The 26,780-nt window shown below is 39.6% G+C and overlaps 1 protein-coding gene across 4 annotated transcripts in view; it reads right to left on the reverse strand.

Annotated features, from left to right (window-relative positions):
* Positions 1-26,780, reverse strand: part of Bclaf3 (BCLAF1 and THRAP3 family member 3) — a 53,898-nt gene that overhangs the window by 26,295 nt on the left and 823 nt on the right. For 3 of the 4 annotated variants that reach the window (XM_057760477.1, XM_057760480.1, XM_057760478.1), the window contains exons 2-6: positions 24,597-24,649; positions 7,983-8,059; positions 3,641-4,210; positions 2,143-2,793; positions 543-718 (exon numbers count right to left, since the gene is read on the reverse strand). In XM_057760477.1, coding sequence (XP_057616460.1) covers positions 543-718; positions 2,143-2,793; positions 3,641-4,210; positions 7,983-8,023 — 1,438 coding nt within the window. In that variant the 5' untranslated portion in view covers positions 8,024-8,059; positions 24,597-24,649. The remainder of the gene's footprint in view (positions 1-542; positions 719-2,142; positions 2,794-3,640; positions 4,211-7,982; positions 8,060-24,596; positions 24,650-26,780) is intronic. The other variant, XM_057760479.1, reaches the window with a different exon arrangement.

Genomic DNA, 26,780 nt, shown 5'->3' on the forward strand with positions numbered 1-26,780 from the left:
TATCTATAATTTAAGCAGCACTACTAGGGAAAGTTGTTCTATAACACTGCTTTTCCAATTAGTGGAAATTTATCAAAAACAAAACTTTAATGCAAATCTTTAAAGCCCTAATGAACTCTTTGATGTCACACACACACACACACAAAATGAAATCTTCCACTGATCACACAGGAACAAGCTTAGGGTAAAATGCGCTAGGAAGGGCCTGGGGGTGGGTTGATAATATCATAAAAAAACCTAACTTCTGGATTATCTGGAATTTATACCTGTTTTTATTGCTTCTTCCTCCTTTGTTAGGTTTCAATATGCCTGTTGTTTAGAGCAGGCTGATATTTTACTAACTAATGATTTGCAATCCACTAGCATTTGAAGCAGAAAGTTATTGAAAATACTAAAAGAAAACTATGCTTGAATGAATGTCTGGTACTCTTTCCAACAGATTTCCTAACCCAAAATGGAGTATTATTAAAGTATTTGTGTCTTGTGAAAAGTTAGTGCATTATTTTTGTGCTATACATAATATTTGGGCAAAATCTACCAACCTTTAACTTCATGGATTAGTGTTATGATTTCCTGAGCAAATTCTTCTGTAGGTCTGTCTTCAGGGTTCTGAGGTGAGTTTAGATGTTGAAATACTGGATGAAAATGGTCAGCTTTTCTGCCAACAGCAACCAAATCATGTGATAGCTGCCTCTCTGCAGAGTATCTAGAAGTGGACCTAAAATAATTTGAGATGTTTAATTAAATTTGAAACTGTTTAGATAAGGATAGAATGTGCTAAAATTAAGATAGCTAAACATTAAAAATATATTTATTCTGTCATAATTTAGGCATAAAAGTACATGCTATAAAACTAATAAACCACAAGTGGAAGATAAGTATAGATAAATGGTCCTGAGCTCTTTCAAATCACAATTCTAAGTGAATTTTTCCTTCAAACATACAAGGCATTAAGTCACCTAATATACAAGAAATAATCACACTATTTTTATTCTTCAATATTGTCAAAACATTGTAATCAGCCACTTTGAACCACTACGATACTTTCTATACATTAAAAGCTATTATTAAAACTAAAAACCTGACTTAATAAAAATTCTCCCTCACTATAAGTAATGAGAAGCTTAGAATAGTGTTTTAAAACTAAATCTATTAAGAAATTAACTGCTTGATAGCAAGATGATTCAGCAGTAAAAGAATCTGCCATACAAGCCTGATGACCTGAGTTTGATCCCTAGAACTCATGGTGGAAGGAGAGAAACAACTCCCCAAAACTGTGCTCTCTCTGTTATATCCACACCTGCCATGGAACATATGTGCCAACATTCACACATCATGTATACACACACAAGCACACACACATATAGACACACATGCATGCTCATGCACACAATAATTATAGCTTCATTCCCTCATATTGGATAATAAACTAGTCAGTTAAATTCAGTCATGTTGAAACCACAGTAGGAATCACACATCAAGTTATCTGTCTCCTGGGATCCCAAAAAGACATAAAAAAAAAAAGACATTTCAACTTCTAAAATCTAACTTTTATCCTTTATAAAATAAGGACCTGCTAAAATCCCTTCTTGCTAAAAGATTCTATGAATGTCAAAAGCAACAAGGAACAGTCTGAGAAGCTGCATAAAGAATAGATGCTGGCCTGGTATGGTGGTGGCATACACCTTTAATCCCCAGTACTTGGGAGACAAAAGCAGACTGATCTCTCTGAGTTTGAGTCAGCCTGGTCTACAAAGAGTGTTCTAGGAGAACCAGGGCTACATAGTGAGACCTTGTCTCAAAAATCAAACATGCAAACAAAAAGAATAGAAGCTGAACTCTCCTATGCCTGGATTAAAAAAAAAAACCTGGCAGTATAAAAACATCTAACTTCATAAAGAGAAATAAGTCCTTGAAATGCCCTACACCTAAGAATTATCTGGAGATAAGCTATGGGAACCAGAAGACACACGATCACCTATTACTAGCTACAGAATTTTTCCTCATTACAGGATTTTGGGGAAAAATCTTGGTAATTTCTTGAACACTCAATGTAATCTAACCAACAGTACAAATCCCATCTTGGAAGCTGAAAATTAAGCTGGAAAAAATCTATTAATGAATATTTAAAAATGCTAATACCTAAATGCGTTCATCTTGTTCACGTCTACTTGAACAGTAAGTGATTTCTTCTTGACAAATGAATATCGTTTCTCTTCATGCTTTGGGCTTGCATCAAGTTGTTTACTAGAAGAGGCACTCTCTTTTCTGCAATCTTCTTTATTTATTTTTTTCTTCCATTTGTCATTGCAAGGCCCCAAATCAGCTTCCTTTATATTTGTATTAGTATAGGAAATGCAGTCTTTCTTGTATAGTTGAAAGGGCCCATTGACCTGATCATTTTCATTCTCTCTTCCTCTTGCAGTACTGAAACAATCTGACTCTCTATTTCCAGAAACTTTTAGAGAACTGTATTTTCTGTCTTCTTCCTTCAAGTACTTCTGAAATCTCTCATCGGGAAAATCCTGCTCACTGTCTGAAAGCTTATGATGTTTGTGACGGTAGTCATAAGATACTCTGGTTGCTGAAATCAGCTCTGGGTATTCTCTCTCAGTGTATCTATGGCTTTGTGATCCGTAGCTCCACTCTTCATCCTTCTCTTGAAAAGGTACAAAAGTATGCTCAGGCTTCCACTTTGAGATTCTGGCTGGCTCTCTAGTTTCATACCTTGCTGCATCTGTAGGTCTTTTTGGTGTGTAGTCATACTTTCTGAAATCATGATCCTCAGGATACCTATGTTGACATAAAAAAGTTTATATTCGCAATACACTGAAGTAAAAAATTTCAATGTGTAGAATATTGAGCAATCTGACCTTAAAATGCAGCATTGCAATGACAAGATATAAGACCTCATGAAAGATGGCTCAGCAGTTAAGAGCATTGCCTGCTCTTCCAAAGGTCCTGAGTTCAATTCCCAGCAACCACATGGTGGCTCACAATCATCTGTAGTGAGGTCTGGTGCCCTCTTCTGGACTTCAGGCATACAGGCAGAAAGAATATTGTATACATAATAAATAAATAAATATTTAAAAAAAAAAGACCTCATGCCAACTTATAAAAACACAAAGTTAAAGAGTAACATCTTTTAAAAACATTCTCTCTTTAGCTGGGCATGGAGGCACATAACTTTAATCCCAGCACCTTGGAGATAAAGGCATATCTCTGAGTTCAAGACTAGTATGGTCTACAGAGTGAGTTCCAGGACAGTCAAGGCTACATAGAGAAACACTGTCTCAAACACTAAAAAGAAAAGAAAAACATATTCTAGCTATTAGTATGAATTACTTGAAAAGAAATAATCTTTTTGTTTGTTTGATTTTTGACAGGGTTTCTCTGCGCTGCTTTGGGGCGGGTTCTGGAACTGGCTCTGTAGACCAGGCTGGCCTTGAACTCATAGAAACCTGCCTGTAACTGCCTCCCAAATCCTGGGAGTAAAGGCATGTTGCCAACACCGCCTGGCAAAAAGAAATATTTTTATCTTTTGAGATAAAAAAAAGGTGATCACAGTCAACATAAAAGTAACAGACTCTTTTACTTGAGGCCTTATGCCAAACTACCCAGGCTTAATGATTTCCTGTACCTCTTCTGAAAAGGGTTCCTTGCATCAAAGTCTTCTGAGCCTCTTCTGGGTGACTGAGGATAGTTTTCTTCTTGGACCCTTTGGTGTCTCAATTCATCTTCATGCCATGTCTCTTCAAATCCAAAGGAATCTTCCAGCGACATCTGAGGTGGCTTCCCTCCTCTCCCGCTTCCTCTAACTCTGTGCTCCTCAGGAATAAACCTTCCTTGCATTTTGGGGGAATAGCAATCCCTTTCATGCTCTGTATAGGTTGTTGCACTTTCTGAGTATGTGGGCATATATTGAGATCTTCTGTCATCGTCCCCTCTTCCAGGGAAATATTCTTGGTGAGGATTATATGTGTCAAATTTTTCTACAGACTTTACATTTGGGGAAGGTGATCTATTTTCATAAGACCGATAAAACGGATTCACACGAGAGGAAATCCTTAGTTTATTCTGTCCATGTTTTTCATCATCCAGTCTCCAAGTAAAGGGTCTTTTTGGATCATCTCTATATTCAGGGTCATAGTGCCCATGGAAATGTCTTTCCTCATAGTATTCAAAATTCCTAGATTGTGGTGATAATGACCTATGTGAACAAACATAGAGAAGTTTAGTTAACTTTAAAGACATTTAACTGTTTGCATAGTGTGACTTACCTAAAACACTGACCTTTCCTAGAATTCCACTACTAATCCACTTGAGGTAAATCTACAAATTTGTTATATTGTTATATATGTACCTGCAATTTATACATTGGGGTGAGGAGGTCTAATGATTCTTCTGTCCTACCTGACAACTATATTCTCTTCACCAAAACTAATGTATTCAATGAGCACATCCAACTGGGTTAAACGGACCTATCATATTGGAGGGGGACCAGATCAGCTATATAGCACAATCATTTTTTAGAGACTACTGATAGAAAAGTTCTAACTAAAGAAAATGTAGCGATCCAAAAGGCCAATCAGGAAAAGCTTCCATCAGGTTCAATAGCCAAGTGAGAAACAAGCAAGAGCAAAGTAAGAACAAATATATCAGAGTGTTTAGAAAACTGAACATGACCTCTGAAACTGCATTCTACAATCCAAACTCATACCGAGAAATGTTTCCATAGTTTTCCCAACTGCTCTCTCCCTTATGGTCATACCAAAGTAAGAAGCTTAACAGGTAGCATGGGCAGAAAAGAGAAAATAATCATAAGATATCAATCTCTACTTTTCCTTCATATATTAAAGTTTTTTGTTTGTTTGTTTTTAAGAAAAAATCAACTCCCACTCTATAACCAAAGCAGGCCTGACCGGTATTGTTTCTATTGACAAAGCTGACCTTATACTTAAAGCAATCTTTCTGCCTCTGCCACTAGTATGCTGGAAATACAAGAGTGGACTACTATGCCTATCCCTCCATAAATATTTCTAGCATAAACTTCTTTTCTTTCCAAAATCTTCTGACCCTTCTACATCAATTGAAAGATGTGTTGTTTAAACAGCTTATAAATCTAGCCAGATTGTGTTGTTGAAGGCACCAGGAACAGTTGTTTTTTTCCAGGGGCCAGTTTACTAAGACCTCTGCCCCATATTACCCCACCATCCTATTCTGACTCATGTCTGGCTTCAACCAGATCCTCAGGAAGTACATCCAGTCTGGTAGACAATGAGGTCCTACCTGGACACAAGCAGGAACTGGCTATTTTCATTCAGACAGACCCCTGACACTGCAACCACAGTTGCTGACCAAAGGTCATGAGCCAATCATAAAATGATTCCTGTATCAGTAAGGGTCTATACCCAATCACTTCAAAGTACACTTAGCCAAAGCTGGAATTCCCCTAAACAGGCTTAAAAGGGGCTGCCTTACCCTCCCTCCCCCAGGGTCGAAGCCATTTTGGGCAGGCCCTGGCATGCTGGGTTTTTTTTTTCTCTCTCAAGAATGAAGTTGCTGCTGGGCGGTGGTGGCGCACGCCTTTAATCCCAGCACTTGGGAGGCAGAGGCAGGCGGATCTCTGTGAGTTCGAGACCAGCCTGGTCTACAAGAGCTAGTTCCAGGACAGGCTCCAAAACCACAGAGAAACCCTGTCTCGAAAAAAAAAAAAAAAAAGAATGAAGTTGCTTGCTTTCTGCAATTGCATACCTGGTTGGTGTCTTGTGGTCATTTGGAGTGATCTAAGGACCCTACATACAGGGGACAGTATTATAGCTTCTCTGCATCTATCTTTTCTGGTACCTTGACACTGCAAGTCTGTAGACTTGTAAAGACTCCCATATTCATGGAAAACACTGTAGTTTACTCAGCCTTAAAGATAAGGAAGGTGGCTGGGCATAGTGCCTCACACCTTTAATCCTTGTACTTGGGAAGCACAGGCAGGTAGATCTCTGAGTTTGAAGCCAGTCTGATTTATATACTAAGTACTAGGTCAGCCAGTGAGACCCTGTCTCAAAAAACAAGTCAGCCAAAACAACAAAAGACAAACAAACAAACAAAAAAAGATAAGGAAAGAACACAATAAAGCTTACCTTTACACCTGAGAACCTTTCTGCCATGTGACCTGACCAATTTCTCATCATCTCCTTTAAGGTTTAATGTCTCCAAATCAGTGAGAAAGGTGTGCCCTGGCATTTTTTTTTTAATTTACTTGCTCTAAGAAGCTCCTAAGTAATTGGAGCAATCATGAATGAATCCTTTTTTTTTCCAATGAAAAATCTGGATCGTTACACAAGAAAGGAGGAATACCTATTTTCTTCAGTACCTATTAGGACATTTACTGGCACTACTGTCTTCCAGAGACACCAAGCTAGACAGAAGCAGAAACCGTCATCCAGATAACTATACTTCATCACAGGATGGGAAGTAACTAGTGGCTCTGAGGATTTACTGGGATATTTCATCTCTTTTCACTGCTAAGGAGAGAACCTGACAGTCAGAGGCAAACATCTTCCAGACTGAATGAAATTATTCAAGATTTAACTTTAGCCCTTAATTCACATTTAAATCTACTCTACCGCTGTATTTTATGTTTTATTGTATAGTACTTACTTCTTCTAGAAATAGTTGTTTTAATGGTTAACATTTCTAGTTCTCCTAAAGGGGCAAAAGAGACTCTAAGAGCCTGTTAGAAGACAACTGTCCAGTCTCTAGAGTGTTGCAAGCCTTACAAGTAGTGCAGAGACAACTTTGGTTCGCCAGGAAATAGCCTTGGAAAGAGAGATAAGGTCTCCCTCGGGGTTAGAGGGTTTATTTGTTTGTTGCCCACGATAATAAGATAATACTAACTACAAGTGACTCAAGTTCCTCAGTTGTCTCACAACCCCAGAACCTGTGACTGTTTTGCATCATCCACCAACCAGCCACTCTGAAGAGCTGACATGGGAGTGCCTTGTGGCAAAGTTGTATGTTGTATGTTGCTTGCAAGTAGGACCAAAATGTCAAACCTTTCATAGTTCTTAATAAAAAAAACCCTGGAGAAGGAATTAGAAAATCAGGCACTATGCTTGACAGAATCCTTGTGCCCATGACCAGAGCCTCACTAAAAGAATAAAATAAAATGATCTCTCTGTGCTGTCATCCATGTTCTAGCCATCTTTACATTCTCTTTTCTTTTTGAAATTTCTACCAAATACAACATGATTTTGTGGCATTTATAAAACTAAATGACCGATGACTCACTCTATTATCGAAGCAAGAACAACAGCTAAGCTATATTAACATAAAAATCATAGTTCATTTTTAATGTATGTAATAGTAGTCCTTTACATCAGTCCAAAAACTTACTGGCTGCAAAGCAGAATTATTCTTTCCCTACAAGTACAGAATGCTTTGCCCAAATTCATAAGCACAGCACTTTCCCCACTGGATCAGAACTGCCTATTGCGTTACTCCCCCACAGCCAACCTGTGAGCTTGCTGAGGCCATGAAGATGGCATACTTGTATTTGTAGTCCCAGAACTTGGCTGTAGGTGATATACAATAAACTGGTTGAACTATTCCAATCTAATTATGTGTACTATAGTACTGATACTAAATACCAGAAAAAATGAAAGTTGAAATATGAGTTATTTAAATCCACTATTCTGCCAAGATAGAAAACACTTTATTTTCTGACTAAATTTCTTGAAACATATTATGAAAACTTAAACGAAGCATACACTGAAGAGTTGTAAACCTCATTAGCTAAAAAGAATTTAACTCTCTCAAAGTCATTTCTCATTCTGCTTGTGGTCACTGAATTCCTTTTTATTATAAATCCAAGCTACCAGCCCCAATTAAAAAAAAATTCATCAGCTTCCTGAATTTAGAAATACTGATCAATTGCCTATTGTGACCATCCAGGTCCAGTGAGCTTGAGACATGGAATTCCTCACCTTTGTTTCCACCTGGGGGATCTGGATCGTGACCGTGCCATCCTTTAGCATATGAGTCACCTGATCCACTTTTCACACTGCAAAGAAATAAAACATTAGCAAGTTTGTTTGTTTGTTTTTAGAGTGCAGTATGCTCTGGCAAATGCAAAGAGAAAGCTGCTTAATTCTTCTGTGCATCTATTTCCTGATCTGTAAAACAGGAATAAGAGCACCCTCCTTAGTAAAATGCTGTCAAGATAAAAAGACTTCAAACAAGATCAACAAATGGTTTCTGTAAAGGACTACACTGAAATTTGTAGATGTTGTACAACATAAGATATGAATTAAGTCTATTAATTCTGTCTTATTAAAATAATCCCTTTAGCCAGGCAGTTGTGGTGCACACCTATAATCCCAACACTCAGCATGCAGAGGCAGGTAGATCTCTATAAATTTGAGACCAGCCTGACTGGTCTACAGAGTGAGTTCCAGGACAGCTAGGGCTATACAGAGAAACTCTATTTCAAAAAAAGAAAAAATAATAATAAAACAACAAAAATAAAATAAAACCAAACAATCCATTAAAATGTAAAAACAGAGCCAGGCAGTGATGGCACATGCCTTTAATCCCAGCACTCAGGAGGTAGAGGCAGGCAATCTCTATGAGTTTGAGGCCAACTTGATCTATAGAGCAAGTACCAGGACAGTGTAAAAACATAGCTAGGCATGGTAGCATAATCCTCGAACTTGGGAAGCTAAGATAAGAAGAAGACAGCTTGTGCTATATACCAAATTTGAGGCTAACTTGGGTTACATACCAAGACCCTGCTTCAAAAAAAGTAAAAGACATGGTAGACCATCTTGAGATGTACTATAAATATAAAACACACATCAGCTTTCAAAGGCTGGCCAAATAAAAGAAGGCAAAACACACCTCTAGCTTTGCTATCATACCAACATTGAAAAATAAAACAGCATACTCACAAAATAGAAAAACAGAAAAAAAAAAACTACTCTAGCCTGGTAACATCTCAGCACCCAACCCATATGTAACATCTTATGCTTAAATCTAAAGTATGTACTATTTATTCTGACTTGTCCTCCAATTCCCTTGCTGCAATATTTCCAAGGCAACTGCATCTGAGTAGTGGAATTTCTAAGGCTTCTACTCTCTACTCCTATCACTACTTATCTGCTCACCTTTTCTGGTTTGCCTGACTTACTCTTTTGTTTTCTGGTCAGGGGCCCAACCAATTTTGCTGTGGAATAATCCTTCAGTATACTGTATAAATTACACTGTAATTGGCTTAATAAAGAAACTGATTGGCCAATAGCTGAACAGGATAAGGTTAGATGGGAAAACCAGAATAAGAACACTGGGAAGAAAGAGTCAGAGTCATCGTCAAGCAAACATGGGGAAGTTACAAGGAGATACAAGGGGAACAAGATATATTGGAGGACATGAGCCACGTGGCAATACATAGATTAATAAAAATGAATTAATTTAAATTATAAGAGCTGGTTAGTAATAAGCCTAAGCTACTGACCAAGCATTTATAATTTATATTAAGTCTCCATGTAGGTTCTATGGGAACTGGCAGGTGGGGAAAAAAAAGTCTGCCTACACAGTATTTAATGAATGACTTAGGTGCAAATCCATTCTTGAGTGAAAGAGGACATTGCCTAAAGAGACTGATCTGCACCCCCTCACCCTACACCATATTAGTCCTGAGGCAGTTTACTTCCACCACCACCCCAGTCAGCCATAATAAAGGAAAAGGACCCTGTTGAGGTAAACTGATTGTAGATTAACACTGAGGGTATTTAATCTTCATTATCAGCAGGATTTAAAAATCAATTTCACTTTTTGTGTGTATGGGTGCAGAGGTAGATTCATGATGATTAGGGTGGGGGGTGTCAAGGCTGACTTCCTGACTTCAGGCGTTTTCCTCTCTCATTTTCTACAGTAAGGTCTCTTACTGCCCTGGAGCACACCTGTTTAGCTGGATAGACTAGCCATCAAGCTAACGGAGTCTCAGTCCTGGTTCCCTTCCCCACATTTCTGGGTTTCCCAATATGTACCATTATGCCTAGCTTTTATATAGAGGTTAAGGATCTGAATAAGCAAGCACTTTACCACAAGCTTAATTAGTAGATCTTCAGATCTAAAACATAAAGTTTCTTCCGCAAATATTGCCTTATAACTTTTCACTTACAGCCTGCAGTCTCCCTACCTCCCATTTCTGCCATTATCTAGAACAACCCTAACCCCTTGTTATGTCTCCACCACTGCCCAGCATTATTTCACTTCTTTGACTGGTAATGGAGACAAGAGAATTGTCTGGCTCTCAGTCACTTGCTAAAGCTTCTCATAAAATTTTGAGATTTTACATGGGCAGGTGGAATTGTTAGGAGATTATCTTTATGTCATTCCTGGACTGGGCCCTGGCATCTAGTTGTATTTTCTACCCCTTCTTTATGTTTAATCAGATACTTAGTATCTTTTTGTAATCATCAACTACATCAAGAGGGAAACCTTTGAAGCTTAGTTCAACAAGGACAGACTCTATAGTATAAGGCATGGTTTTCAAGATATGGCTTTCAGACTGCCCCAAGGTAGTCACCTTCACAAACAACCATATTTTTTTAGGACCCTCATTTAGAAATTATAAAGGGGTACAGAATTAATAGGATGCCTAATTTGGGGGAATATATTCCAGTCTTGGTTCTCTCAACATAGACCACAAAAGTACAGAGGATAACAAAAGGTCTGACTCCTACAGGGGCCCCATCAAAGTTACAGAAAGGAGAAACCAAAACATCTGAATAAAAGTATGAGCATGGATTTTTGATAATGAAAAGAAAAAAACATAGAAAGGGGTTGGGAAGTTAGCTCCATTCTAATCTAGTGCCAAGAAGTAGAAATAGACAGATCGCTAACCTATGTAGCACAGTCCAGGCCAATGAGAAACCACCTAAAAAACAAATGAAGTTGGAGAGAAATAGCTAAAATTCTTATTGAGCAGCCAGGATTACGTGTGGTTCAAATCCTAGGCACCTGTATGACTGTGTAAATCTCAGCACTGGGGACCAGAGACAGAAAGATCTCTGGGACTTGCTAACCAGTGTAGCTAAATAAGAACCTCCAAGTTTAATGAGAGAATCTATCACAGAAATAAGGTAAAATGACTGAGAAAACCATCCCAACATCAATTTCTGGCTTCTCCTTGAAAGCCCAACACATGTATACACAAATATACACAGTGGATGTACCTGAGGAAAGACACTCAGGCTGTCCTCTGGCCTACACATGCACATACATTTGGATAAAAGATTTTATAGCAGGGCATAGTGGTGTACACCTTTATTCTCAGCTCTTTGGAGACACAGGCTGATTTAGTTCAAGGCCAGCCTGGTCTGCATATTAAGTTCCAGAACAGTCAGGGCTACATAGTGAGAGTTGTCTTAGAAAAAAAAATGAAAAAAGGAAAAATTTTGTAATATAAATAAGATTTTGTCCTAGACTTAAAAAAAAAAAAGACTAGTTTGATTTTTCCCAAACAGAAGAGGAAAAACAAAACCACAAAACTACAGAATATCACAAAAGGTCCAAGTTTAGTTGGAAAAGGCTTTCTAGGGTGGTGACCCTAGATCAGAGTCCCTCAGTCTAAACACCAATGATTTGATGTTAAGAACAACTACAGTACTGCATATGAAGGGTGGTTGGTCTATTGTTTTGATCAGAACAGTCTTTGAACCACAGCATCAAACTAATAGAGCTGATCCAAGCTGGTGAGAGCTCAGGGACTCTGCCTGTGGGTGACAGTTGTGCAGCTTGGACTATTTGTGGGGACCCTAGCAGTAGGGCCATGATCTATCCATAGCCAGTCTCAAAATCAAATGAAAAAATAAAAATAAAGATTGAGCCTGATGTGGTGGCACATACCTTTAATCTCAGTACTCAAAAGGCAAAGGCAGGTGGATCTCTGGGAGTTCAAGGCCAAACTATTCTAATTATGCAGTCAAGACTAGCACTCAGGAGGAGAGGCAGGTGGATCTCTGTGAGTTCGAGACCAGCCTGGTCTACAAGAGCTAGTTCCAGGACAGGAACCAAAACCACAGAGAAACCCTGTCTCGAAAAAACAAAAACAAACAAAAAAAAAAACTAGTCAGGGTTACAAAATTATACTCACATAATAAAAATTAAAATTAAAAATATACAACTGAGCCAGGAGGTGATGGCACAGGCCATTAATTCCAGCACTCAGGAGGCAGAGGCAGGCAGATCTCTGTAAGTTTGAGATAAGCCTGGTCTACAAGAGCTAGTTCCAGGACAGCCAGAGCTACACAGAGAAACTCTGTTTCAAAAAAAGACAAAAAGAAAAGAAGGAAGGAAAGAAAGAAAAGCAAGAAAGAGAAAAAGAAGAGAAGAGAAAGAAGAGAAGACAAGAGAAGAGAAGAGAAGAGAAGAGAAGAGAAGAGAAGAGAAGAGAAGAGAAGAGAAGAGAAGAGACTATCCTTCCCTCTGTCCAGCCAAGCATTTGTCTTGGACATAGTAATAAACTAGCTTAAATACAAGCTAAATTTAATTCTGCGACCCTGGTGGCTCGCCTTCACACTGTCAGAGGTGGAGAGGGGTGACTTTTCTGTAGTGAGAAACCTCAAATTTCCAAAACTACCACAGGTGCTGCAGAGGGAACAAAGGGGCAGAGTGGGTGGCGCAGCTTCTGGTTAGCAGTCATTTGGACTCAACTATAAATGTCGTGAAAAGCACTGCACAGGCACAAACATCTCTACAAAATGTTGGTTGTCATTACCATTGTCCTATAGCCATTACTGCTACCATCATTCCACCACCACCCAGGTGCTCCGACCGTGTCACATTGGCCACTGGGGAAAAAAAGCACCCTGAATTGGGAGGAACAAAATGACAGAAAGTAAATGTGTAAGAGTGAAGAAAGCAGGGGAAAAGAAAAAGCAAGAAGTCAAAATCAAGTCTTACCCTTCTTTCTGGAGATTAGACTTTCCAGCTCCTCAAAAAGGACAGAAGGAAGGAAGGAAAGAAGGAAGGAAGGAAGGAAGGAAGGAAGGAAGGAAGGAAGGAAGGAAGGAAGGAAGGAAGGAAAGAAAGAAAGAAAGAAAGAAAGAAAGAAAGAAAGAAAGAAAGAAAGAAAGAAAGAAAGAAAGAAAGAAAGAAAGAAAGAAAGAGGGCACCTCTAACCTTCAGTTATGCACGAGGGTTTTCTTTTCTGCTTCTTTGCTTCTTTTTGCTACTTTGTTTCTTTTGGGGGCCTGGGGATTAAACAAGGCTTGCTCATGGGTCCCAGAATCCACCTGTCTGCATTTGCTGTAGTCCAGCAAGAAAATAATTTTAAGGCGGGAAGGGCAAGATGGCTCAGCAAATAAAGCCACAAGCTGCTTTTGCTGAAGACCATGGTTCAATTCCATGCTAGAACTCCAGTTCCAGGGAAACAGACGCCCCCTTCTGGCATCCAGACACACATACACATAAAATAAAAATAAGTCTTGCCAGGCAATGGTGGCTTATGCCTTCAATCCCAGCACTCAGGAGGCAGAGGTAGATGGATCTCTGTGAGTTTGAGGCGAGCCTGGTCTACAGAGTGAGTTCCAAGACAAACCAGGACTACATAGAGAATCTCTCAAAAAACAAAAAGCAAAAGTCTTAAAAAAAATAAGTGTTTTAAATGAGAAAAAACAATAATGCATATTTATAACAAGAAAGGAAATCAAAATAAAGTTCAGCCAAATTAATCCTAATGCTTCACTATTAGTAAAAGATTAAATTAAGGCAAGCATGGTGGCACTTGCCTTCAATTCCAGCACCCAGGAGGCAGAGACCCGTAGATCTCTGTGAGTTCAAGGCCAGTCTGGTCTAGTGAGTCAAGGATACACAAAGAAACCCTGTCTTGAAAAAAAAAAGAAAATAATAATAATAATAATAATAATGTCTGACATGCACATTGTTTTAACTTTAAATGCCTGCCTGTTTTCCTCTACTTACCCTGCCTGAGTTCAAATCAAACTCTTTGTTTTCCCTAATCAGATCATGCCCTTGCCTCCATTTGCCTGTACTTTCCTAAATTGTTTGAGTGTCATATATGCCCCCATGCCAGATGCCCCAGGGCTCTTCCTTGAATTTCTTTCTCCTTAGGGATTCTGAGTTTGTTCAGTGATTACTTCAACAGATCTTATTTATTTACATAGTAGTAGTAATTTAAATGGCGAAGTCTCTGAACAGTGTATCTCCCTAAAAAAATTTCAAATAACCTATTAATGTATGAGATGAATTAGTAATTGAAAACTCCCCATAAAATAAAAAAGATATAACCAGCCATTTCACATCCATTAAATTAAAAAACTATGAAGTCCTTATTTTGTAGAGGAGGCACAAGAGGAACCCTTGTGCACTGCAAGAATATACACAAGTATAAGTAGACTGGAAGTACCCCAAAATGTTGAACATGCCCATATCCAAATAACACATAAATATGTACCTTGGAGTGGAGACTCTCAAATTTTGGTGTGCACTGGAATACCTGGAAGGATGGTTAACAGAGATTGCTAGATCCTAATCCTGATGTTAAAAGGACCACAAAAAGAAGGATTATTTATTATTATTATTATTATTATTATTATTATTATTATTTGGTTTTTTGAGACAAGGTTTTTCTGTAGCTTTGCAGCATGACCTGAAACTAGCTCTTGTAGACCAGGCTGGCCTCGAACTCACAGAGATCCGCCTGCCTCTGCCTTCCGAGTGCTGGGATTAAAGGCGCACGCCACCACGGCCCTGCAAAAGGAAGAATTATTGATGAAAGTAGCAGCAGCAAGAGAGATGCATATGGAGGATATAAAGTATGAAATATGTCCTACCTGACCTTTACAGAAAATGTTTGTTTATCCTATTTAAATTTCCTTTCTCTAGCTGGGCGGTGATAGCACATGCCTTTAATCCCAGCACTCAGAAGGCAGAAGCAGGTGATTCTCTGTGAGTTCAAGGCCAGCCTGGTCTACAAGAGCTAGTTCCAGGACAGTCAGAGCTACACTGAGAAACCCTGTCTCAGAAAAAAAAAAAAATTCCTTTATTTTCCAGTAATGTTAATTAAATGAATAAGAGCTTTAAAAGAAATCAAAATGACAGACTAAAACCAATATAGTTGTGATTGAGATGTCAAAAACAGATGATAAGCCTAATTACATTGCTGCTTCCGAGTAAAGTGTAAAGGACCAAAAGCAGTGAATCAATCATCTGTCTTCCTCTGAACAGAAACACCCAGGTGGCAGGGTCATTCACTCCCAGGAGGATGCCGAACACAAATTCTAAAAGAGGCCATGCTTAGAAAGACACACCCTTATTCAGCTGAAGGACTAGACTGCAGCAATTCCCTTTCTCCTTTAAAATCCCTCTCCCTCTCCATCAGATCCTTCCCATAACCCTGCATAATTTTCCCATCCATCTGGAACCATATGGCCCTGGGGCTATCCTATCTCTCCATGACAACCAAATTCTTCAAAAGGCTGAGCAAATTATATTTATGTATTTAGGAATATACATGCACATATGTAACAGCAATTTTTAAAAAAGAGGCCATGAATTTGAGAGAGTAAGGAGAATGCATGGGAGGAGTTAGGGGGAGGAAAGGGAAGGGAGAAATTATATATATATGTAATATATATACATATATAATAAATTATATATATTTACACATATATAATAAATATATCAGGAAAAAGGCTGTGTATATGCCATAGTGATTATCTCTGGTTTTTCTCCTCCCAATCTTGCTAGTCACATTATCAAGCTGGTTTTCCACCACCTCTAGCCTCTGAACCCAACTATTCTAGCCAAATCATTAATGAAACTTATCAGCCAAATCTATAGTAACATCTCCTCCTATTCTTTCTTTACTTTGACTTCATTTCCCCCTCTTGGCAAACTGATCTTTTACAGTGAGCTCATTTTTTCTTACAGTGACTTCAATCCTTGGACTATTCATTATCTATACTCTCCCCAGCACTCAGGTTCATAGTTTTACATACTTCCTATAAACCACCAATCTCAAAATTTCCATCTCCAGCCTTCCACAATTCTCTAATCTTTTATAAACAGTAACCTATTTGGTATTGTAAGTATAGCAAATTCCTGAAACCTCTCCCCATCTATTCCTCATACATCTTGTTCTTCTTCACAAATAAATGGCTTTACATTTCAATAAATAGAAATTACAATGTCCAACAAACAAAGGAAAAGATACCCTATTAAAAATACAGGAAATACAGAGAACGAGCTCCACCAGGAGCAGAAGCCAGGAGCAAAACCAAACCTGGGACACAAACTAATCAGGACTGAGCCAGCAACCAGATCCAGAGTCAACAATCTCCACCAGAACAGGTACGAGGGAGGAACCCCTGAGCAAGTGAGCCAGAGACTGCTGAGGGTCCACATGTGAATCCAGGACCTTCAAGGGAGTAGACCTAAGCCAATACCCTGGTGGGTCTGGGCCAGAGTCTAGGATCTCCCAGGAACTAGGCCTGAGCCAGGACCTCTGTAACCCTGGGCATGAGTGAACTGGGTCTTTCGAGGAAATAGGCAGGAACCAGAGATCTCAGCAGGGCCAGGTGTGAGTCTGGAACCTCAGAGAGAGTAGGCCTGATGATGTGGGAGTGTCATATATCAATCTGTTGATTTCATTGGTTAATCAATAAAGAAACTGCTTGGCCTGATAGGTTAGAACATAGGTGGGTGGAGTAAACAGAACAGAATGCTGGGGGAAGAGGAAATGAGGCAGACACCATGCCGCTCCTCTCCAAGGCAGACACGATGAAGCTCCGGCCCAAGATGGACGTACACTAGAATCTTCCCAGTAAGACTGTGGTGCTACACAGATTACTAAATATGGGTTAAGCAAGATATGAGAGTTAGCTCAAGCAGTGTTTAAAAGAATACAATTTGTGCCGGGTGGTGGTGGTGCACGCCTTTAATCCCAGCACTTGGGAGGCAGAGGCAGGCGGATCTCTGTGAGTTCGAGACCAGCCTGGTCTACAGAGCTAGTTCCAGGACAGGCACCAAAGTTACAGAGAAACCCTGTCTCGAAAAACATAAAAAAAAAAGAATACAATTTGTGTGGTGTTATTTCGGGTGTAAAGCTAGCCGTGCGGGAGCCGGGAGGGACGAAAAGTAGGCCCGCAGCTCCTTCTACAGCCTGAGCCAGGTCCTCTGTGGGTTCCGGCACTGGTTTGTGACGTCAAAGGGAATAGGCAGGAACCTGGAACCCCTGAGGGTCTGAGCACAATTCTGAGACCTCTGAGGACATAAGCAGGTCCCCTGCGGGTTCAGGCGCACCCTACCCTGGGACCTCCCAGGCAATAGACCACAACCAGAAACCTCCATGTCCAACTCTAACCCAGGGACTTCTGCAGGAGGGAATCCAGACCAAGATTTAAAGATACAGGTCAAAGCCTATAGCCTAAGCCAAAGTTGCCCTGAGGTAAGGAACTCCACCTGGGGCAACAAATTCCACAGGAGTGAAACAGAACAAGACTCCTAGGACAGAAAGAGCCTGAGGAAACAAGCTCCACCAGGAGCAGAAGCCAGGAGCTAATCGAACCCTGGGAGCCAACCCAGTTCCAGAACACTGGCTGATCAAGACTGAGCCAGCAACCTGACTCAGAGTCTGCTATCTCCACCGGAACAAGATTGGGACTGAACCAGTTACCTAAGACACAGAGAGAACAAGCTCCACTAGGAGCAGAAGCCAGGAGCAAACCCAGTCCTGGGACACGGGCGGATCAGGACTGAGCCCGTGACCAGATCCAGAGTCAGCGATCTCCACCACAACAGGTCCAACTCCAAGCCAGGGACTTCTGCAGAAGGAGATCCAGACCAACAACATTTACAGAAACAGATCAAAGCCGCAGCCTAGGCCAAAGTAGGCTTGAGACAGCAGACTCCAAGGGAGCAAGCAGACCAAAGCAAAGGAGCACTGGGCTACCTCCAGGAACAGGAATAACCAACGGGGTAACTAGAACTGTGACACTGACTGTACCATGAGGAACAACCATCTGAGCTTTGGATTCACTGGCACCTAGATTATTCAACAGAATCTCAGACAACCCCAACCACACCTATTAGAGGAAAAGATGAGTAGAAAATGTAAAATCACATGCTACACCACAAAGAGCAACACAATACCAGTAAAACCTAAAGAAATTGATCACCAAAAGATCACATAATCCAATAAAAAAAAATGGAGTACAGACCTAAACAGAGAACTCTCAACAGAGGAATCTAAAATGGCTGAAAGACACTTAAGGAAATGTTCAACATCCTTAGTCATCAGAGAAATGCAAATCAGAACAACTCTGAGATTTCATCTTACATCTGAAAGAACGGCCAAATCAAAAACACTGATGACAACTTATGCTGGAGAGGTTGCGGGGTAAACAGAACACTTCTTTTTTTTTTTTTTTTTTTTTTTTGGATTTTCAAGACAGGGTTTCTCTGTAGTTTTTGGTGCCTGTCCTGGAACTAGCTCTTGTAGACCAGGCTGGTCTCGAACTCACAGAGATCCTCCTGCCTCTGCCTCCTGAGTGCTGGGATTAAAGGCGTGCGCCACCACCGCCCAGCCTAAACAGAACACTTCTGCATTGCCAGTGGGAATGCAAGCTGATACAACCCCTTTGGATGTCAGTGTGGCAATTTCTCAGAAAATTAAGAAAGAACCTTCCTCAAGACCCAGTAATACCACTTTTGGGTATATATCCAAAGGATGCTCAATCGTGCCACAGGCCATGTGCTCAATGATGTTCATAGCAGCATTGTTTGTCATAGCCAGAACCTGGAAACAACCTAAATGTTCCCCTCGATCAAAAAAATGGATAAGAAAAATGTGGTACATTTTACATAATGGAGTACTACACAACAGAAAATAATAATGACATCTTGAATTTTGCAGGAAAATGGATGGCGCTAGAAAACATTATTTTGAGTGAGGTAACCCAAACACAGAAAATTATCACATGTACTCACTCATAGGTGATTTTTAAACATAAAACAAAGAAAGCCATCCTACAAACCAGAATCCCAGAGAACTTAGAGAATAATGTGGACAGTAAGAGAGACTTACATAGATCTAATCTACATGAGAAGTAGAAAGTAGAAAAAGACAAGTTCTCCTGAGTAAATTGGGAGCATGGGGACCTTGGGGGAGGATTGAAGGGGGGAGGGGAGAGGCGGGGAGGGGAGTAGAGAAAAATGTAGAGCTCAATAAATATCAATTAAAAAAAGAACCCAAGAAATAAAAGTGAAATATTACCTTATAGTCATGGGTTTTATTTTAAAAATTAACACTGGACAGCATCTATTTGTTGAGAAATAGAAAAAGAAATTTTCTCACCTGAGGAAAATTTCTCTATAGAAACCATGAAGCAGAAGAAAACTACAAACCTACACTCAAAGCCGGGCGGTGGTGGCGCACGCCTTTAATCCCAGCACTCGGGAGGCAGAGGCAGGAGGATCTCTGGGAGTTCGAGGCCAGCCTGGTCTACAAGAGCTAGTTCTGGGACAGGCACCAAAGCTACAGAGAAACCCTGTCTCAAAAAAACCAACCAAACAAACAAAAAAAAAACCCTACACTCAAAAGATAATTAAATGTTGTATATTAAAAACAAGAGACTATTTTAAAAATCACCTTGAATTAGAAAGTGGTCTACAAGAGCTAGTTCCAGGACAGGCTCCAAAACCACAGAGAATCCCTGTCTCGAAAAAAACCAAAAAAAAAAAAAAAAAAAAAAAAAGAAAAAAAAAATAGAAAGTGAGTGACATATACCTATGTGAGAATCCCCACCTTGAGCCGTTCTAAAAAGAAATAAACCAAAATCTGATAAAAAAACCAAACAGAAATATAAGAAATAAAAAAAGCTAACTGAACTCTGGTATGTACAGGGAAGCATCAAAAGTTTAGTTTTTCAAAAGTGGACTTCCAAGTTACTCAAAGGAGAATAAACTCGAGTGAAAATGTAGTAATCAAGTACATCGAAAGAAGACATTAAAGTAAAACAATGGAAAAATAAAAATGGCATTGGGAGGAGAGTAGAAAGCTACAGAAGTACAGAAAAGTAATATCTGTGTGATTATAGCTCCTGATAAAGAACAGATTCATGCATGGTATTGTATGTGTGTAATATCCGCACTCGGGGAGCAGAGGTATGAGAATTGCTCCAGGTTTGAGAACAGCCATCTCATAATTTCAAACTAAAATCAGAAAACAGACAACTCAAACATAAATCTTGAATAAATTTTAAAAATCACAATTTGAGGAAACCAGGCAGGTGACATACTTTCGCAGTGGACCACTCACCTAACATGTACAATACCCTGGGTTTAATCTCCAACCTCACAGGAAAAAACAGAAAATCTCCTTTCAGTAATAGAAAAATAGCTGAAATAGGGTTCATCAAGATATCTAGGGTAGGTATACAACATTCAGCTCTGAAGTGCAGTCTACTAAATATTATTTCATTTAAAAATAAAATCATGAAGAGTTCCAAGCACAAAAGAACTAATAACTTAGAAATCCATGGCTTTGGGTTCAATACCTAGCATAGCAGGTATACTTACTGCTGATGGGAATGTAAATGATACAGCCAGCCACTTTAGAACAGTCTAGCAGTTACTCATAAAGTCAAACATAGTGTTACCATATGGTCCAACTATTATTCCATTCAGGTATACATAACCACAATAATTGGAAATATGTCCATACAACATCTTTTTACAACAATGTTCACAGGAGTATTTATAATAGCCAAAAGGTAGAAAAACCTCAAATGTACATTAAGACATGAGGGAACAAAATGTCATACATATACAGTGGAATATCTAAGGGTAAAATATGGAGTAGATATTGATACATGTTACAACATGAATGAATCTCAAAGCATAAATTTCATTGATGGAGGAGGGTCATCTGTCTATGTGTTACTTTCATTGGTTAATAAAGAAACTGCCAGCTGGGCGGTGGTGGCGCACGCCTTTAATCCCAGCACTTGGGAGGCAGAGGCAGGCGGATCTCTGTGAGTTCGAGACCAGCCTGGTCTACAAGAGCTAGTTCCAGGACAGGAACCAAAACCACAGAGAAACCCTGTCTCGAAAAACCAAAAATGAAAGAAAGAAAGAAAGAAAGAAAGAAAGAAAGAAAGAAAGAAAGAAAGAAAGAAAGAAAGAAAGAAAGAAAGAAAAGAAAAGAAAAGAAAAGGAAAGAAAAGAAAGAAACTGCCTTGGCCCTTTGATAGAAGAGAAAATTAGGTAGGCAGGGAAGACAGAACAGAATGCTGGAAGAAAGAAGGCAATGAAGCAGTCGCCATGATTCTCCTACTCGAGACGGATGTAGGCTAAGATCCTTCCCGGTAAGCCACCACCTCTATACATTAATAGAAATGGGTTAATCAAGATGTGAGGATTAGCCAATAAGAGACTGAAACTAATGGGCCAGGCAGTGTTTAAATTAATACAGTTTCCGTGTAATTATTTTGGGTAAAGCTAGCCGTGCGGGAGCTGGGCAGTGGGAAGCAGCCCGCAGCTCCCACTACATTTCATTTAATGGAAAATATCCCAGCACTCAGGAGACAGAGGCAGGCAGATCTCAGTGAGTTCAAGGCCAGCCTGGTCTACAAAGCAAAAAAAAAAAATCAAATAAACGGAATGATGGCTAATGTTTTTTCTTTAGTTTTTTTTTTTTTTTTTTTGGAACAGGGCTCCCTGTCAGGAAGGCTGGCCTCACACCTGCTGTGTAGGTGAGGATGATGACATGCAACTCCTAGTCCTCCCTTCTTATATCTCTCAAGTTCTGGGATTCTAGACATCCACCATCACACCTAACAAGAACTTTTTGGGTGAAGGACTATTCTGGAATTAGACTTATGATAATGTGTGTACAACTGTATGAAAACACTAAAAATACTGAACTGTACACTTAAAATGGGTGAATTATGCAAAAAAGATTCCATGCTAAATGAAAATTCAGTATTTACTAATGCAATTAATAAAAATTCTCAAGTAAAGCCTTTGCAATAAGAGAACACAGGAATAAGTGTGCTCAGAGGAAAGGGAAAAGCAGAAGTGAGGAGATCACGCATGGATTATTCTAATGGTCACAGAAAGCATGTTACCTTATCACCAGTTCTTCAGTAAGGAATGGTTAAAAGTGCATACAGAACTCTACTGCTGCTTATCATTCTTATAATTTGGTTACATGGGATAAAGTAATTCCTATCTTTCTCACACAAAGAAAAACAGAAAAGTAAACATATTAGAAAGAGGTTAAATACAAACATAGGCCATTAAAACAAAAATACTAATGTTCTCAGGGGCTGGGGAGATGGCTCAGTAGGTAAAGTTCTTGCCATACAAGCACAGGGACTTGTTGGATCCCCAGAACCCATGAAAAAAACAAAAACAAAAACAAAAACGAGGGAGAGCTTACAAGTCTTTCTTCCATATGCATGCCATGGCATGAACATGCAAATACACACTAAGTAAGTATAAAAATGATGAGTTTTTAAATTTTTTTACTTTATATATATCGTGCTGGTCTGTATACATGTTTGTGTACCATATGTGCATATGGAACCCATTAAGGTCAGAAAAGGTCATCAGATAAACTGGAACGGGCATTTCAATAGTTGGGAACAATCATGTGGATGCTGCAAACAAAATCCAAGTTCTTTATAAGAGAAACAAGTGCTCTTAATTGGTTTATTTAAAATTAAAAAAATATTGACAATGAAGCAAAGCATAATGGCTCACATGGTAGCTCAGCACTTTGGAGGCTGAAACTGGAAGATAGCTATGAGTTTTAGGCCACCCTGGGCTACACAGAGTCTAAAGTCAGCCTTGATTATAGAGTAATACCCTGTCTCAAGTGAGGTGTGTGTGTGTGTGTGTTTGTGTGTGTACACAAACACAAAGACTAATAATCAAATTCTATGAGATGTGCTAAAAAGTGACCAGTTAAAAAATTATGAGACTGAATCTCCATCATAAACACTCCATCAATAAAATGTTTGCCAAGTAAGCATGAGGAGCTGAGTTCATCTCCCTATCACCTACATAAAAAGCTGGTCCAGCAGCACAACTGTAATCCCTGGGCTGCAAAGGCATTTGCTCGCCAGCTAATCTAGCACAATTAATGAATTGCAGGTTTAGTGAAAGACTGTCTCAAAAATAAGACAGGACAATGAGCTGGCTCAGCATACAAAGATGCTTTGTACATAAATAAGCATGGCAAATGAGTTTGATCCCCCAACCAAAGGTAGATGAAGAGAACTGATTCCACACTGTCATCTGACCTCCACATATGTTCCAGCACATATGTGAGCGCACACCTGAACTCTAACAGTAAATAAAAATTTAAAAAATAAGATAGACAACTATCAAAGAAGACAATTGATATCAAACCTCTGGCCTTAACATGCATGCAACACTGACATAAACACACACACACACACAAATTCATTCTAATAAACACAATACAAATAAATACTACAAATAAATAGTAAAATAGTACAAATGAATAATAAAATCAGTACAAATTAAAGACTAAATATGTGTTATTTATAAGATATTAAACACTTAAAATAACAGAGAAAAGAGGCTGGGGTGAAGTTTAGTTAGCATAGTGCTTGCCTAACATGCATGAAACCCTAAGGTTCAGTCACCAGAACCACATAAATCAGTAGTTCTCAACCTGTGGGTCACAAGCCCTCTTGGGTTGTCAAGTAGCCAGTTCATAGGGGTTGCCTAGGATTAGCAGAAAACATAGATATTTAGCAAAATTACAGTTATGAAGCAGCAACAAAAATAATCTTATAGTTGGTGGTCACTATAACATGAGGAACTGTATTCAAGGGTCACAGCATTAGGAAGGTTGAGAACCACTGATGTAAATGAAGTGTGATGCACACATACCCCTAATACTACTTAAAGAGATACAGGCAAAAGGATTACAAATTTGGAGTCAAGATGGTCTAAATGAGACTGTCTCAAAAAACAAAGGAAAAGTCAGATGGTGGTGGTGCACACCTTTAATCCCAGCACTCGGGAGGCAGAGGCTTTGTGAGTTCGAGCACAGCCTGGTCTACAAGAGCTAGTTCCAGGACAGCTAGGACTGTTACAAAGAGAAATTCTTTCTTGGGAAAAAAAAAGAGATAGACAGAAAGAGAAAGAAAGAAAAGAAAGAAAAGGGGAGCTATGTTCAATATACAATTTATACACTATGAAGAATAAATTGAATTTCAAACTTAAGAGTATGAAAGAGTGTGGTGTGGGGTCAAAGAGTACTATAGAATAGTTTTTGAAACTATATCTTTTTATTTGGCATTTTTGGTTTTTTTTTTCTTCATCTGATTTTTTTCAAGACAAGGTCTCACTATATAGCTCTGACCTGGAACTCTGTAGACCAGGCTCGTCTCTAACTCAAAGAGATCTCCCTGCCTCTGCCTCCCTAGTGCTAGGATTAAAGGTGTTCACCACTATGCCCAGGGAAATTGGATCTTAATAAAGTGCCTAGACTGGCTTCAAACTTGTGACTGTTAGCGAGACATGGTGCTACATACCTGTAATCCAGACACTCAGTACCCGAGGCAAGCTTGGGCTTCACAGTGGCAACCTGCTTGACACACACACACAAACAACAACAAAAAAAAATCAAAAACTGAGGGTTAGTGATACAGCTAAGTAGGTAGAGTGATTGCCTGACATACAGGAAATACTGGGCTCAATTCACAGTACTGGAAGAAGCACATGCACACACCTGAATCTGCAACCTTTTTTGTTTATTTGTTTGTTTTTCTGAGACAGGGTTTCTCTAGCTTTGGAGCCTGTCCTGGAACTCTCTCGGTAGACCAGGCTGGCCTTGAACTCACAGAGATCCACCTGTCTCTGCCACTGTCTGTGCCACCACCTCCCAGGTTGTATCTATAATCTTTTGACTCTAACTTTTGAGTGCTGAAAATTGAACTCATGGCTTCAAACATGCTAAGCAAGTTCTCTATCAACTGAAATCCATGCCTAGCCCCAGAACAGCTTTCAAAAACTCTTTTTTTGTGTGTGATTGTGGGCAGGTCCTTCCTTGTATGTGTGTTCATGTATATGCAACCATGTGGAGACCAGAAATAGCCATCTGACTCAATAGCTCTCCACCTTATTTGTTTTAGACAGGGGTCTTCCATTTCAGCTTGCCTGGATGGTCCCCAGGGACCCTTCTCCCTGTGCCTCCTGAGAGCTGGAGTTAGAGGTAACTGCAGCTCTGGCTTTTTACTTGGGTACTGGGAATCTGAACTCAGGTCCTCATGATTAATCATTTTCCCCAGTCCCAAGAAATTTACTTTTAAATTTTTATGTGCCTAGCTGGGTGATGGTGGTGGCATTCGCCTTTAATCCCAGCACTTGGGAGGCAGAGGCAGGCCTGGTTTATAGAGCTAGTTTCGGACAGCTAGGGCTGTTACAGACATACCCTGTCTCAAAAAAATAAATAAATAAATAAACGAAATTGTGTGCTACAAAATGCTCCTGTGCTCTGAAATTTTTACAAGAAAGCAAAAACTGCAATAAGACAAGGTATATGAAATGTACTTTCCATAAATGTCTCATATGACCCTAAAAGAAAGGTAAGGCAAACACATTATAACACCTTGTCCATTGTTGAGGAAATACCTTAGAAAAAGTAAAGTGACTTGGCCAAGGTAATGAGATAATATAATTCAAAGGTCATAACTTCAAATCCCTTGCTCACTTCTAAAAACACTAAACTTTTTTTTTTTTACAAAAGTAGACTAAATAAGAAGCTGAAGTGCTACCAATAAACAAGGAAAATAAAACAGGCATGTCTAATATTTTCCTATAGTCCACTGTTTAGAAGCCAGAGGCAGAAGAATCAGAAGTTCAAGGCTAGCCTTAGCACACTGTGAGATCAAGGCCAACCTGGGCTACAAGACTTTGGGGGGAGCGCAGCGGCAGGAAGAGCTGGCAGTGGTGGCTGGACTTCCAGGACTCGGGAGGAGGCAGAGACAGAGGGATCTCTGTGAGTTCGAGGCTAGCCTGGTCTACAGAGCGAGTTCCAGGGCAGGCTCCAATGCTATAGAGAAATCCTGTTTCGAAAAACAAAAACAAAAACAAAAACAAAAAAAAAAGAAAAGAAAAAAGAAGAAGAAGGAAGGAAGGAAGAAAAAAACCAACATAAGTTAGAGTTTTTGAAAGCTTATGAAAACTTATGAAATTACAGCAAAGCCTTTTTTAGATTTTTTTGAACCTGTTCACACCTAGGGGAAAAAAGATGTTAAAAACGTGCCAGTCCTGGCAGTGCAGGCCTTATAATCCCAACTACACTACTCTAGAAAGTTCGAAGCCTGCTTGACCTATAGAATGAGTTACACAGCAGCCTGAGGTGAAAGCGGCTGTGTCTGCACAGATACACATCTGTCTCTGGTGGAGTGCTCTCTTGCCATGGGGGAGGGCCTAACTTTAACCCCTGGGGCTACAAAAGAAAAAAATGTGCTCCAAAGGTTGCCTGACAGGAATCTCTCACGGAGCCCATTTTCTACTAGTAGCTGGTAATGTGTTCCAGAAAAGCTACCACTTAAGGTGTACCTCCCAAAGTCCCCCTCCAAAGGAAACTATTTCGGGGGCTAAGTTTCTCCAGGGCAGTCCTGCTAGCGGCACAGGTGACTAAAATTCTCCCAGCCGTCTTCCCTTACACTTTGGCTTTCCCCGGGGAAGACCCGGCGACGGCGGCCACAGCG

Source organism: Chionomys nivalis, chromosome X, assembly GCF_950005125.1.
Source record: "Chionomys nivalis chromosome X, mChiNiv1.1, whole genome shotgun sequence".
NCBI classification, from domain to species: domain Eukaryota; kingdom Metazoa; phylum Chordata; class Mammalia; order Rodentia; family Cricetidae; genus Chionomys; species Chionomys nivalis.